At 52.3% G+C, this 15970-nt stretch overlaps 1 protein-coding gene across 1 annotated transcript in view; it reads right to left on the bottom strand.

Annotated features, from left to right (window-relative positions):
- PITPNA (phosphatidylinositol transfer protein alpha) overlaps nt 1-9710 on the bottom strand; it is a 35827-nt gene extending 26117 nt beyond the window's left edge. Inside the window, exons 1-3 of the mRNA XM_005888236.3 lie at nt 9437-9710; nt 5545-5575; nt 900-1045 (exon numbers count right to left, since the gene is read on the bottom strand). Of these exons, the coding sequence (XP_005888298.1) occupies nt 900-1045; nt 5545-5575; nt 9437-9456 (197 nt within the window). The 5' untranslated portion in view covers nt 9457-9710. The remainder of the gene's footprint in view (nt 1-899; nt 1046-5544; nt 5576-9436) is intronic.
- Nucleotides 9711-15970: the final 6260 nt, after the last annotated feature.

Here is a 15970-nt window from a genome sequence, read left to right as displayed (position 1 = left end):
TGTTGTGTACATCTTACCACAATTGTAAAAAGAAATTGAAGGCTTATTTTTTCCAGCAGTGGGTCGCTTCTAAAACAAGCTTGATTCAACATCCACTTGAGCTGGTCTAAGTTTACTATGACTTTCAACGTTCTTTTGGGCCAGTTTACAGTTTACGAAAATATTACTGTCTTGGTTAGGGATTCAGCAATTGTGTGATTTGCAACGGATTCTGGTACCCAAATCAGTTTGTGCAATACTTTTAAATACTTAACAGCTTCAAGGTAAAGAGAGGTACCAAAATTTCTCCAGGACCCGATTTTATAACATCAGAATTTAAAACACTATCTGAAGCCACAATTCTACTTTTAGGCACAATTTATTATAGATTTACACATACTAAACATATCACAGGATCTGTGCAGAAGGAGCTTTAGTGGAGGACTGCCTATGAACATGTGGAAATAACGGTAAATTTATTTCAAGATTGGCAAAACCACTGCCAGCACGTCTGTTCGTAGACTGCATGTGCTTTAAAAGAGGCCAAATATGCTGACAGTGAAACAGCCATGATAAGAAAAGAAAGAAGAGATCCCATCTCTGTCAGATAACATAACAATAAAGGAAATGAACACCCACTTACACACACACACACACACACACACTCTTTGTACTCACGGACAATGAAAGGGCCCACAAGAAGATAAGCACTATCCCTTCTAGGGACTAGGAGCCTGGTGGGGCAAGTAACACTTTAAAAACAAACAGAACAGCCCTTAAAAGAGCAAAGAAGAACCACCTCTACCCACTGTCACAGGTGAAACAACTTGAGTAACCAGCCAACACTACAAACACCCGCAATGGGCCGCCGTCTGCGCTCTGACAGCAGGCCCCACCCTGGCTCTGCTGCGGGCACCTACCTCTGTAAGTGGTAGATCTTGTGCGTGTATTGGCCTTTCTCGCCGTCCTTCTCATAGGGCTCGTTCACCAGGACCTCCACGCCTTCACCACCACCCGTTTCATTTTTGCTGGCCTCAGCCACAGAATACAGCTGCCCTACTTGATACTGAAGGAACACAGAGAGGGGAGTTACTGCCAACCCAGAATCTTCTTGAGGGCTGCACAGAGTCCTGTTGCCGGGAGCTGTCCACTGAGATGGCTCTGGGATCCCTGAATCCGGGGGCTCATCCCGTAGTTCCTAACGTGGCCTGGTCCAAATCTCCCCCAGAGCCACTGACAACGCTGCTCTGTGCCCCTTCTTTAGCCGTCAGAGGTGTCTAATTTCATCCTTCCCTTTTTCACATCCTCCTTCAAGGTTTAAGGAGGCAGGTGAATATACTTCATTTCATACCACTATCCAGAAAATAGATTATAGAATCCAAGGTAGTTTTTGCTCTGTGTCTGACTCTGGTCCCAGATTCCCAAACAAGATCGGGCTGGTTGCTAGAAGTCTCTTTATCCCATCCCCCTTAACAGACGTGACTTTCTGTAAACAAACGCACCCAATGCCCCGTGAAATCCACAACCCCTGCTGTCACACGGGCTCATCTTTTTGCTTCCGCTCCAGCACTGGGCCCCTCCTCCCCTGCCAGCACCTCAGGGAGAAGTCTTGCAGGCAACCAAATCTCCTGATGCTTTCCTGATTCCTGGTAGGGCTGAAGCAAGTGCCCTGCTTCTCGTGTTCCATAGCACAGATTCCTATCCCATGGTGCTGGCCAGATGCACCCTCTAGGTTGGCACTTACTAGGTGCCCAAAGCCTAGTTTTCCTTTATTTGGGTCACATGCCACCCTATCAAGTCACCAGTCAAGATTGCTGGCCTCCTCTGATCCCCTCAGGACAACACGGTATGAGGGCCAATGACCCGGGCAGTGCCCAGGCCTGGCCCTTCTGTTTAGAGGGGAAAACAAGGTGAGAAGAGAACAAACAGCAGCTGTTAAAGCAGGAAGTTACACCTATACCAAGGGATGCCTCTTCCCTGTCATGGCCAATGCCACGAGCCACAACAGTTTAGGGAGTATGAGGAAAAGAGAAAAAGGTACTTGATTACAGTTTGGGGGAGAGGTGGGGATCGAGATTGCCTCACCCCTCCACACTCCCTCCCCAAGCTCCTGGTACTCCCGGGAGCGAAAGACAAAGGTCTTTCTCTCCTTGAGATTAAAGCAGAAAAGCTGTGTCTCTGGGCAGCCACCGCAGAAGCTACTGTGTGCAGCAGCAAGGAGCAGTGCGGCTTCCCCCGCTCCGCCTCAGCCTTGGAAGGCCGCTCTAGCCGGCAGCCTCCCGAGCTCCGCAGGGACATTTCTGGGCAAAACCTGCGAGGTGAAGCAGCACGCCAGAACTCACTGTTCACCGCGAGGCTGGAAGAACCCACCTTCCAAAGCAAAGACACAGTACAAGTTGCCAAGGAAAGACCCAAGCAAACCAGCAAGGCTCAGTTGATCCCGTGAAGAGGCACATCTGGGTGAGAGCCAGTCACCCTGACCTTGCTACTCCGGAGTTACATCCAGGCTGCCTCAATGCCCCCACAGAGCCCCAGGCTGTCCCGGTGCCTTTCCAAGTCCAACCCCTAACAGAGGCGTCCATGAAAACCCCTAGCAAGTGGGTCAGGGTTTGGCTTAGCCAGGGATCCTAAGCAGCAGCAGTGAGTCTGTTTCAGAGTCATGAGAACATCCAACCACTGACTCAGCAATCCTGAAGGGCAGGCTGGGGAAAGGGCCTGGTGGAGGGGACTGGGTTGCTGGCTGGTGGTGCTGCCTGGGGAGGGGCCCGTGCATTGACTAATCCCCTTCGTTTGGTTCCTCTTCAGCTGCAGGAATCAGAGGGCAGGCTCTAAGAGGATCAGTGTGCTGGGCTGGCATCTTTCTCTTTTAATCTCTCTTGATATTCTGATCCTTTAATCCCAATGAGACATGTGAAGGCGGTTTTGTTAATCCAAAGGGGTGAGCAAGACTGGCCTCCACAAGCCACCAGCAAGGGACACTTTTCATATCAGAGGGTTCCCTTTGGCATCGGGGCTCCACACCCTGCAAAAACAGAAAGCAGCCAGACTCTGATGGCATAGAGGCGGGGGCTCGGGGTCAGAACATTAAATCAGATAAAGAGCCTTGGGGAGACCAGGACTGCAGCCTCCTCTGGCCCAGAACACTGCTCCCTGCCCTGGAGAGCTGCTCCTTTGCTCCTAAGAACTAAGGAAAACAGAGGCCCCACCACACTGGCAAATCTGGAAGTGGGAGCCCGGGAAGATGCGGTGGGTGGGCCTGGAACATGTCATGAAAAACAGCGCAGCTGTTGCTCCCACCCCCATGGCCCTGCCAAGCCAGGTACCAAAGGGGCCTGGTGCCGTGCATCTCTGGAAAGGAGAAGTAAAACAGCCCTATCCACAGGAGGGGGAAAAGGCGGGTGGGACTGAGTAAGAAACCGCTGGCGGACATAGTACGTTAAAGGACCAGGGCTCTCTGGCTCTGCTGCGGAGCATCTAGAAATCCTGCCCAGTTAGGCCAAAGGCTCTGGCCAGCCACACCCGATTTCACCCCAAACATTGACTCAAGCCATCGGGATGGTCATGAAGACAGGGTCTTCTCTCTTCTCTTCCCCTTCCCAAATGATAAAGCTCCAAGGGCCTCCAATTGGGAAGTGAATCCAACTGCCACGTGACACTGGGCTGTTTCCAGTCAGGACGGGTTATCAATAAAGACTCTGGGAAGACTGGTCATTATTTATTTCTTCTAGGGCTTCCCCACCCAAGATTTTCTGATCTTCTGGAACTAAGGTTCAGCCAACCAAAGAGCAGCTCCTGCTTCAACCTGACACAGGCCAAGCACCGCTTCCTCATTGGTGGTTTCTGGCTGGGAACGGGTTGACCATCATCAGGCTTACAGATGAAATCCCGACCTGTGCTTACTTCCTAAGCTTCTGCTTTCAGGCTTGGTTCACCCCACCTCACCACTTCCTCAAGGCTCCAAAAAAAAAAAACAACAAACAAGCCACTGCAAACTGAAAACCAGCAATTGCAGACGCTCTCAAGGTGTCTTCCCCTTTCCCGCCCTTCGTGGCCCCACCATGAGCAATCAGCCCAGAGCTGCCCTAGACAAGTGCCGGCCCTCCTGCATCTGCCACCTGGCTCAGACACTCCCACTTGTCATTAAAGTCGAGAAACTCCCTGTAAGAAAAGATCCGTTTCACCCCTAAATGCCACTCTGAGGCGCTCCTGAATTTCCAGGGGACATCTGCCTCACTGGGGTATGGGACCCTGCTGTACAGCAGAGAGGGAGTCACCAGACCCCCAACAGCAGAGTTTCAGGGCAAGTGACATGCTGGGCCTTCTTGCCTGGTCTCCTGGTTTGGAAAATCATCACTTGCTATTTTTCATAAAGAGAACAAGGACCCCAAAAGAGATGGGTTAGCAGGGACCGCCCCCCACCCTCCAAGCCAACAGCTATCAGCCCAGGCACATGATTCCCAGGCCCCCAGTACATCTCAGGGGTCACAGCATCCACCCAGCCACCCCCTCGCCCAGGCTCTCAAGTCTCATTTCTCGTATCCTCCTCTCCCGGAACTCCCCTGTTGTGTCCGAGGTCCACCTCTGAGCCCTCCCCCAGGTTCCTATAGCTCTCAACAGAGATGCAGCCCACCCCGGGGGGCTGATGCCTGCCCACCCTCCTTCTCATCTCAAGTGTGCTGCGGGCTCTGTTGGCCCGGTCTCAACTTGCAAAGGACCATTTCTTATGTGGAACCAGGTGGAAGTGCTCAAGGGAGCTGACACTGCAGCGAAGAGCGGCTGTGGGCAGCACCGTGGCTGAGCAGCTTCACCCGAAGTTTAGCTCAGCTGGAAGCTGGGGGCTCTGGTGGTTCCGAAGGGATCAAAGAACAAGGCTGAGCTGGGAGAGGAGCGTGAACGAAGTTCAGAGGAAGGGCGGGACGAGGGAGGCTCCGGGGCAGTGTTCTGCTGTTCCGGAGGCCGACTCTGAGTCAGCTCGGCCTATGAACCTTCATGAGGTCAATCCTGCCAGATTGCCATTCACGGGGATGTCGGGCCCAAGAACCATAAAAGGACAGAGGCCAAGCCAAGCCCATTTATCATTCCCTGCCCTCCGTAAAAGGAGGGTTCTAGCCTCAGCCTTCTTCGCAGTCACCTAAGTGTGGCGAGGAAGGGCCTCGGAGATTTCAGCCCTGCTGGTCTGCTGCACAACCAGAGAGGGCCAGGCAGGCCTCCCTGTCAAGTCACGGAGGTCTCAGAAATGCACGTCCTTAATCTCCTCAGTAACATGTCCCCAGACGGGCAGAGTTCCAGCAGGTAGGGGGTGGGGGCTGGTTTTGTGTCTATCCACAGTTATCTTGCTGGCCAACAGCTTGAGGCAGGTCACACACAGTTGGTCAGATACATTAAGTGCCTTCCTGCAACTGAAAAACGCACCAGGAAAATTCACACTGAGTACTGACTATCTCCATGCTAGGACAAACACGAAAACCATGCGACAATACTCGTGAGGGCTGCCTGGAGCCCAGCTGAGCTGAGGGTCACAAGCAAGCATCTCCAACTCTGGATAAAAAGAGGAAAAGGACTTACCTCCTCTACAGACACAGGTAGGATGACTCGACTGCAAGAGAAGGAAAACAGAGGGTCAGCCTGGGGCTCTGAAAGCATCGTCCTGGAACGGTACTGAATGTGTTGCTGCCCATGACACTGCACTCACTGTCAGAACCCCAGCAGAGAATGGCCTCCTGAGTGCTTCAAGGCTGGGACCCTCGGTCCCTTCTGGCACCCCATTCAGAGCCCTGCGATTCAGCACACACCCATCCCCTCACCAGGCACTTCCTAGGCCTCTGGCTCATGTTTGGAGCTGTCTTCTCCTCCCTCTCCCCGACAAATACCTTCCCCAACAAGACTTGCTGATGAGTCTGCCTCTCTCTGTTAACACAGGAGGATCCATCCCTGTATACTCCGAAGCCAAGATGGGGATTCAGGCCCAAACAAGCAGACCCTGGAGACTGACATCTCTGGGGACCCCACCTCCCAACAGCAGCCCTCAACATGAAAAGTCAGGAAGGGGCCAAGTTCCTCGGAGCATTAATCACCCTAAGAGCACGCACCAACCATCTCAGGGCCAGCTATTACAAGCCACTACCACAAAGCCACTGAGAGAGGACACCTAACTCGTGTTCTGACCTCCAGAAGCTGTCCAAAGGCACCCCAACCCAACTTTCTTTTCCTTCTTCTCCATTTCCATGGCGACCAATTTTGCTGGGGGAACCGCCAGTCAGTCACCTGATGGAGAAGCCATGACCAGCAAAGCCCCAGACCGGTCAGAACTCCACACACACAGAGAAGTGCGAGGGCCAGGGCCCTGCTCAGGGTGGCTTGCATTTGTAACGCAGAGCAGTGGCCAACCCCCAGCTCAGAGCCCTGGGGTCTGAGAGTTGAGACAAAAAAGCTTGGCTGTATTCCTACCAATCAAGCCAGCTCCCAAGCTCAGATTCTCCATTCCCAGACCCTAGCTGGGAGCCCCTGGAGCCTCCTGCATTTTGCGGGCTCTGCTCTCCTTCCTGGACCACGGTTCTGCCAATCAGGACCCTTGCTCCAGGCTGGTAAATAACCCGCTCACTATTCTCTAGTCCTGCAAAGGTCCCCAGACAGCAAGAGGCACCCAGAGGGGTCTGAGAAAAACATCTCAGTCAAGGCAAGGCATGGAGCAGGAAAGTAGCAGGAAAAACAACATGGGTTCCAAGTCTCTACTGCCGGCTAACTCTCCTCCTCTAGGATGACTCAAATAACGTAAACCCTGCAGGTTTTTGGAAGCTGCCCCTAGTGCTCTCCTCCCATCAGTGAGAGCTGACAGCGCAGAGAAATACTTCCAATGTGGAGGCCACAATTTCTGCACCCTCAGAAGAAACTTCCTAGAAAACAATACACCTTTTATCTTCAAGAACAATGGTAAAAAAAAAAATCACATCCAAGAATTTGCAGAAATCAAGGAGAATTCTGCGAGAGGAAGTGTTGGACAACCTTCAGACTCTGGGTGGGCACTGAGTCTCCACCCGAAAGAGACCTGCATCAGTCAGTTCCTGACAGGATGCTCTGACGCTGTGACAGACAGCGGCACACCCAGATGCTTCTCCCTGGCTCCCTGGGAGCAAAACCACTTCAGCAGCAATAGGGTGCAACCGCAAAGGATGGGGCCACAGAGGCTGTGCGGGGCTCGGACTGGAGCCTCGCTCACTTCAGCATGACCTTCACTCGCAGTCTCTCTAGAGCTGCAGCGCTGCAGCCACAGCCAAGCGTCTCCGATGCCCCCCTCTGGGCTCCCCCCCACCCAGGGATGCACACACACACACATGCCCGAACACACTCAGGGCACAAGTTGAGCAGGAAGGAAATGCAGATGCCAAGCGGGTTCTGCATCCCTGGCACCTTGGACCTTTCCCTGGCGGGCTTCAAGAGGAGGAGAACAAAGACTGGGAGGGGGAGGCGCTCTCTTCAAAACTCGCTCAGATCTCTTCGGAAGGTCCCTTCCCTTCTCTACCTGACCGTTTGCACAAAAACTACAGGTTTCTACAGATGCTAGGATTCGACTGGGAATAGACAAAAGAACCAGGACAGTGGGAAAAGTCTGTCATCTGGACAGTCAGGATTAAAATTCAAAGTGCACCCGACCCTCCTCTTGCTGGCTTCCCAAGCAAGATTCTTCCTCCTCAGCACACAAAACTCTGCGCTCTGGCTGAATCAGCATCAGATTGGATGTCAAGTAACAGAGTGGAGGGACTTCGAAATAAAGCTCTTCAGATGAGGCGTCAAGCTGCGATGACACCCAGGTCTCTTCCCTTTGCTATCCAACACTCCACACTATGTCCTAAATGTCCTAAACACCTCCAAGGAGCAGGCCAGCTAGAACGGGGCAAAGTCCTTTCACTGACAAAATGGAAACAGCTCTCAGCACACCTGCCTGGCTACCAAGTGAGGTCCACCAGTTGCTCTCTACCCTGACATCTCCCACTTCCGGACACCTCCCACTTCCTGACTTCCTGGGCTTCTGCCTCAATGCTGTCCACCTGTCCTCCCCTCTAGGAAGTATGGTTTCCCTGAAAGTTCTTCATGTATACATCCAATCTCCCCTCTTCCCCATCCCCTGTCCCCAGTCTCTCCTCTTGGAAGAAGGGAAAAAGAAAAGTCCTAAGATGTTTACTTGGAACCATGAGCTTCTGGAACGGATCGTCTCATATTTGAAAGATGTAGCAATCCAGACACCCCCACCTGTCATCCAGTCCCCTGGATTTCACGAGCAAGCCCATCTCCCTGAAATTCCTACCAGAAGTCACTCATGCCCCCCACCCCACCCACCCTCACTACTCAGAAACTCCCTCACTCTTCACCGGTTTTCCTCAGTCAATGGCTTGATGACAAACATCAATTCGTCACAGCAATTTCCCCATCTCTTTGTACCAAGACTGAGAATCCTCCAGAGGCAGGCTGGCCCTGCCCGCCCCACCTCCCCAACTCTAACAACATGTATATTTACTCACAATCATACTTTTTCCAAACTGTCTTCCTCCGTAACACCCTGGGCCTCTCCATCATCATAATCCTCTCACTTTAGCCCCTGCCCAATATTTTCTGAATTCCTCACCCTAGTGTCCCTAAGTCCCAAGCAATCATCCTTTTTCCTTGAATACTTCCTCCTGTGTGTCCAGCACTGAAGACACATGTCACACGGCCAGTCCCCTGCTATCTCCTCATACCCTTCCCCTGTCACTCAGCCTGGCCCGGACTCCCTAGTCCATTTCCTGTGTCTGCTTAACGCAGTCCTTGCCCTGATGCCTAAGGCAACACTCCTCACACCCCAGGTGGCCCTCCACACTCCACCCATCATCTCAACTCCATTCCAGAAGCTGTCTTACCTGATCTCCCAGGGCCCCTTGGCAGTATTCTGGCCCAAACCCCCCTCCCCACCCCTGGCCCTGTCTGCCCTTGTCTAACTGTTCCTGGACCACTCAGACAACTCCTCCCTCTCCTAGGGGTCCTCTCTGCCACTCCTGCAGCTCTGGCTGGCCCCTTCCTCCCTCAGCCTCCACTCCAGGACCACCCCACGTCTCATCCAGCGCTCTCGATTCCTCCTCATGCCCTGTCCCGCTCTCACTGTCCCCTTGACCTCATCCCAGGCCTGCCTGGCCCTCTTTGTCCCCTCAGCCTCTCTTCAGGCCTACCTGGTCCTCGCTGACCCTTGGGCCCCACCTCAGGTGCTGTATCCCTCCCTCTCCACCCCCGTTCGGCCCACCTCCGGCCCTGTCCGGCCCTGGCTGTCCCCTCAGCTCCTGCTGGGCCGCCCAATAACCCATCCAGCGCTCTCCATGCCGTCGGGCCCCGTCCGGCCGCAGCATCCCCTCCGCCAGGCCATCAGTCTCCCTGGTCGTCATCCTCGACTCTCCCTCCCTCCTCGCTTCCGCACGGCCGGCTGGACACTCACTACTCCTTGAGCAGCACCATGTCGCTTCGCGACTCGGCGGCTGCCTGCTGCCCGTCCAGCCTCCCGCCCGCTTCCTGACGGCCGCTCTTCCCGTGGCCCGGCCTGGCCCGGCTGCCTGTGCGCCTTCGTCGTGGTCTGCTCTGTCCCCGCCGCTCTCGCTGCGGTCGCCGCGCCGGCTCCTGCCACCCCGGCCTCGCCGCCTCCCGCGCCGCTGCCGACGCCGCCCGGAGCTCCGGTTCCGCAGCGCCGCGCGGGGGCGGGGCGTCTCTGCGGCAACCAGAGCGTCACGCGCCGCGCTGCGCGCTGACCTCAGCGCGGAGGCGGAGCCTTCTCGGGCCCGCCCCCTCCCGTCCTTAAGTGGGCCGCCGAGGCGGCCTGCGCGTCCCGAGTGGGTCCGCGCATAAGCAAGACCCGAGCAGCAGGCGGCGCCGACACCCAGGTGTCCCGCAGGGTCCTAGGGTGACTGTTCATCTGCAGGCGGAACAGATGCCACTGTGCGTTTGGGCCTGACCTGTGGTGTGGTTTGAGATCTAGGAAAGGTTGTATTAGAAAATGTTAATAATGGCCAAGTTTATGTGCACGTAAGGGCTTGACTCCTCACGACAGCTGTATATCAGAAATGTATTATTACTGTCCCCATTGACAGGTGAAGGGGAGGCAGAGGTCAAGAGACTAGCTCAAGAAAAAAAGAAGAGAAAGAGAGAGACACTTGCTCAAGTCCAAAGCTAGCATGTGATGGGGCCGAGGTTTTTACCCTGCAGTCAGTAGTCTAATATCCTTTATCCAAAAAGTTATTTACTGAGGGTCTGCTGTGCATCAAAATCTGTGCTTTTGTTGAGTGAGCAAGTGAAATGAAAGTGTTAGTTTCATTTCAGTCGTGTCCGACTCTGCAATCCTATGGCTGTAGCCCACCAGGCTCCTCTGTCCATGGATTCTCCAGTTAAGAATACTGGAGAGTGGGTTGCCATTCCATTTTCCGGGGGATCTTCCCCACCCAGGGATTAAACCCAGATCTCCTGCATTGCAGGGCAAATTCTTTACCATCTGAACCAACAGGGAAGCTTGAGTGAGCAAGGCAGATATCATCTTGCCCTTAGGGAACTCAAGATCACCTGGGGGTGGTAGGTAGGTGGATGGAGGGGCAGCCAGGCAGTTAGGATGAAAAGGACTGTGAGAGGTGAAATACAGGTTTGGTGGGGTCACACTGGGGAGGTGTAGTCAGCACAGGCATTCTAGAGGAAGAAGTTCTAAGCTGAACTCTGCAGGGGGCTGAGGTGGGAAGAGGTATGGGACAGAGTTGATGCAATGGCTGGGGGCCAGAGGGCCAGCATGTACTTCAGGGGAACTGAAAGAAGTGACTGCTGCATAAAGTTTGAGGGCTGAGGAGCTGTAGTGGGGTGGGGCGGGCAGAGTATGCAGTTCCTGGGGGTGCTAAGGTGTTTGGAGTCCATCCTCAGGGCATGGGCAGGCATCTATGGATTTTAAGCAGGTCTGTAAGCAGGTCTGGTATTTGACAGCTGGAAGAAAAGGGCACTCAGGGAACCGGAAAGGAAACAGGGAGAACCTGCGTGAGGAGGCCTCTGCAGAAGTCCAGGTAGAGTTGGACTAAGACAATGATGGTGAAAGGGGAGGAAAGAAAGACAGAGATGGATTCAGGAGCAACTCAGGAGGTAAAATCAGCAATACTCTATTGACTAATTAGCTGGGAGTGTGACAGTGAGAAAGGAGGGATGAAAACTTCCTGGGTTTCTGGCCTGGGAATCTGGGTGGATGGCATAGTCTTCAGGAAAAAGGGAACAAAGGAAGATTTGCAGATGGGAAGACAATGGCTAAAATGGAGCAGGACCCTGTGGGGCCCTCCCAGGGACAGATCCTTTCTGTGTCTCCCGTTTGCTGTTTATAAGAGACAGGTGTTACGCAGCCTTGTACACCTTTCCTTGAGTTCCAAAGGGCAGATTCAAACAGTTGCTAATCCAAGAAGGGAGGGAATGCAGAAACAAAGGTGAAGCAGTAAAACAGTATCTTTGAGTTCTTCTTTTGGAACTAAGGCCCCCACCCCCAGGTGGAGGATGGTAACTCCAGGCTGAGCACAAGATTCCTGGAATACCAACTTGTTAGCTCATCACCAATCAATTAGAAGAAAATTATTTAATAATTGCCATGTGCTGGCTCTTTCCAGGAAGTAAGTAATCTGGAGCTTGCAGTCTAGTTGGGAAGACTACATCTACTCATTCACTCCGTAAAATATTGATTGAACTCTTTGCCCACTCCTGGGCCTTGTTCTAGGCACTCAGAATACAGGGGTGACCAAGAAAAACAAAATCCTTCTGAAACAGGAGGGAAGGGGGCAGGACACAAGCTTTAAAAGAATGACATAGCACATGATGAAAACTAGTTAAAGATTGGACTTCTGGTGGACCTTGAACCTCCTTATGTGCTCATTATAATACATTATACATTCAGTCATGTTTGACTGTTTGTGACCCCATGGACTGTAGCTCGCCAGACTCCTCTGTCCATGGGATTCTCCAGGCAAGAATACTGGAATGGGTTGCCATTCCTTTCTCCAAGGTATCTTCCCAACCTAGGAATCGAACCCAGGTCTCCTGCTTTGTGGGCAGATTCTTTACTGTCTGAGCCACCAGGGAAGCCCTTTGTAATTAATGGCACACCTACCAGTACCTAGACAGCTCCAAGGCTGACCATCAAAGACCAAAAAGTGGGCAGTTGCCCAATTCCTGGAAATCTCCCCCAAATAGTTGGAATAATCCTCCTCCTCATTAGCCTGTTAAATTACCCAGCCCATAAAAACTACCATGTGATACCTCAGGAGCTCTCCCCTTCTGAGATGACCCACACTCTGTTTGTGGAGTGTGTTTCTCTCTAAATAAATCCACTTCTCTTTTATTTTCAGTTGTGTTGGGTCTCCATTACTGCGTGCAGGCTTTTCTCTGGTTGTGGCCCGTGGGGGCTACGCTTCATTGCAGTGCGTGGACTTCCCGTGTGGTGGCTCTTGTTGCGGCGGAGTACAGGCTCTAGGCTCAGGGCTTCAGTAGTTGCAGCACAGGGGCTCAGTAGTTGTGGTGCATGGGCCATTGCTCCACGGCATGTGGAATCTTCCTGGACCAGGACTTGAGCCCGTGATCCCTGCAATGGCAGGTGGATTCTTAACCACTGTGCCACCAGGGAAATCCAATAAATCCACTTCTTACCTATCATTTTGTCTCCCACTGAATTCTTTCTGCGTCAAGACATCAAGAACCTGAGCTTCATTAAGTTCTCAAACCAGGTGTGGTTGTTTGCTGCTGCTGCTAAGTCGCTTCAGTCATGTCCGACTCTGTGTGACCCCATAGACAGCAGCCCACCAGTCCCCCGGTCCCTGGGATTCTCCAGGCAAGAACACTGGAGTGGGTTGCCATTTCCTTCTCCAATGCATGAAAGTGAAAGTGAAAGTGAAGTCGATCAGTCGTGTCCGACTCTTTGCGACCCCATGGACTGCAGCCTACCAGGCTCCTCCATCCATGGGATTTTCCAGGCAAGAATACTGGAGTGGGTTGCTATTTCCTTCTCCAAGGGATTGTCCCAACCCATGAATCAAACCCATGGCTCCTGCACTGCAGGCAGATTCTTTACCCCTGAGCCACCAGGGAAGCCTGAGACCTATGTGATCTCAATTAAAAGACTGTGGGTTTAAGTCCCAGTCTCAGTTCTAACCGAGTTTGAGTCTCAGCATGTGGGCTCAGGTCCCAAATCTGAGTTGTACAGTTTCACTTCCCTTGTTTGGTGGGGTTAGGCAGACTATAAACAAATGCAGAAACAACTTCCAGTAGAGGTGAATGTTAAGAAGATGCTGAACAAGGTGACTGTGGGCAGTGAAGGTGGTATTAGATGGGTGGTCAGGGAAGACTCTTAGAAGAAGCCATGTTTTGGGACCTCCCTGACGGCCCAGTGGTTAGGACTCAGTGCTTTCACTGCTGGGGTTCACATTCAATCCCTGGTTGGGGAACTAAGATCCCATAAGCCACGCTTTGCCGCCAGAAAAAAATTTAAAAAGAAGAGGTCATGTTTAGATAGAAACCTGAATCAGAGTTGAGATGAGGGAGTCTGGAGGGCCTGCCAGGCAGTGAGGGAAATATAAAGCAACGCAACCATTAAATTACCCAAGAAACACCTTCCATGTGGAGGAATTCACAGAGAGGAGGCCTCGCACTTGCAGAAAACTGTACCGAGTGATGGAGGTCACTGGCCATAAAGGTGACTGTGTGTGACACAAAGGACAGTGCTGGAAAGAGTCCAAGGAGAGGCTCCTGGGCTGGAGGGGTGAAGGAAGTGTCTAGGGACAAGGTGGCGATGAGTATCTGGCTAGAAGAGGGGATTGTCATCTTTGCAGGGAAAGGAACACATGCAAAGGGGCAGAGTCAGGGTTCTAGGTGGACAGAATCTGGGGAGTGGGGAGGCCAGGGTAGAGCCTTCAGTCGGAGCATAAGGGGTTCATTTGATAGACACACACACAGCCAGGACAGAATATGGGGCCCTGAGAGACAAGTTAGAGATCTGACCTTAAGGAATCCGCATTCCTTATCACTCAGGATCAACTTGGAGAAGGAAATGGCAACCCATTCCAGTATTCTTGCCTAAAGAATCCTGTGGATGGAGAAGCCTGGTGGGCTGCTGTCCGTAGGGTTGCACAGGGTCGGACGCGACTGAAGCAATTTAGCAGCAGCAGCAGAAGCAGAATCAACTGCTGGCCAGATTTTTACCACACCTGCTTCATTTCTTTTCTGAAACATCATGTCATCTCTGCCCTCCATATACCCATGTGCATTCTAGAAATAGGGATATTTTCTTCTGAATCCACAATGCCATTATCACACTGAACAAAACTGGTCATCTCTTACCCAGTTCATATTCAAATGTCCCTAATCATCTAAAAAATATTATTTTAGAGTTTATTTTAAATACATTTGGTATCTGAACAATGTCTGCCTTTTTTTTCCCTCCACATTTTATTCTCAGGTGTTCTGTTTCTTACATCTCTTCTTCTAACAAGCTTTGCTTCTGGCGTACATAACAGTTAGGCCTTGGAATTTCCCTGGTGGCCCAGTGGCTAAGACTGCACTCCCAACACCTGATCAGGGAACTAGATCCCATATGCTGCAACTAAAAGAAAAGATCCCACGTGCCCACGTGCTGCAACTAAGACCTAGTGTAGCCAAATGAAAAAAAAAAAAGATCAAAACCTTACATGCAGGGCCCACAGCACTCTCCAGAGTGCCTCACTGTGAGCCAACGATCCCACTGTGGGAATGAACCCCTGGTGCCTGATGCCCTGGAGTTCCAGTCCTACCACTTCCTACCTGTGTGACCTTGTGCAAGTTGCTTAACCTCTCTGGGCCTCACCTCCTTCATTTGTAAAATGGAGACAATGGTAGTGGCCGCCTTGTGGACTTGCTGGATGTCCGTAGATGAGGCAATAGGCGTAAAGCAGTTTCATGCAGCGCGTGGCATATTTCTGTATGACCGTTCTGGAGGAAGGGGGGCCTGTGAGGAAGGACCCCTCGAGGCTACGTGTATATGCTCCTGGCTGAGCCGGCGAGAAGAACGTGAATCTCCGGTATCATAGCAATCTTTCTGTCTCACACATCTCTATCTCTCTTCCTCTATCTGTACCCATCTTTTCTCCCTCTCTCTAGCTGCCCCTGTCTCCTTCTGTCTCTCCTCTCCATCTCTCGGTATCTCTCTCTGTTGATCTCTCTTTATCTCACATCTAGAAGTCTCTCTGTATCTCTCTCTGTCTCTCCCTTTCTCTTTTTGTTCTCTCTGTGCCCCTTCTGCCTCTCTCTTTCTGTTCCTCTGTAACTCTCTGTCGGTGCTCTCTCTGTCTCTTTAATCTCTCTTGCTATCTCCTCTCTGTGTTTCTCTTTGCCTCTTCCTGTGTCACGTCCCTGCTCGTCTCCCTCTCTCTGTCTCTCTTCATCCCTGCCATCTTGGTCTTTGTTCCTGCGCTCTGGGTAGTGATCCGCTCTCTCTTGGACTCCCCCTGTCTCCTTTGCACTGTTGATGTCTGCGCCTCTCACAGTCCTGGCCCTCCGTGTGGATGCTCCTGGCTGGCTGGCCCTTCTTACCGCCTCGGTCGCAGCCACACCTGTAACCCATCTCTGGGTATCGCGGGGAGACTGTGTTTCACTGTTTCCATCCTCAGCTCGGTCCCTTCCTGCCTGCTGAAAGCATACTCTTCTCCCAGCCTTGGCCTCAGCCAGTTTCAGCCTCTTTTTGGTTTATTTCTCTCTCGCTCACTCTTTTTTAAAAGCAGTTTTATTCATTTGTTTATTTTTGGCTGTGCTGGGTCTTTGTTCCTGCACGGGCTTTTCTCTAGCTGTGGTGAGTGGGGGCTACCCTCTGGTTGCCGTGTGCAGGCTTCTCATTGTCGTGGCTTCTCTCATAGAGCGCAGGCTGTAGGGCGCACGGGCTTCAGTAGCTGCATATGGGCTCAGTAGTCGTGTTTCCCCAGCTCTAGGGCACAGACTCAATAGC

The sequence above is a fragment of the Bos mutus genome, chromosome 19, assembly GCF_027580195.1.
Source record: "Bos mutus isolate GX-2022 chromosome 19, NWIPB_WYAK_1.1, whole genome shotgun sequence".
Lineage (NCBI taxonomy): Eukaryota > Metazoa > Chordata > Mammalia > Artiodactyla > Bovidae > Bos > Bos mutus.
Note: the sequence above shows the minus strand (reverse complement) of the source record. Positions and strands in the feature narration are given on the sequence as shown.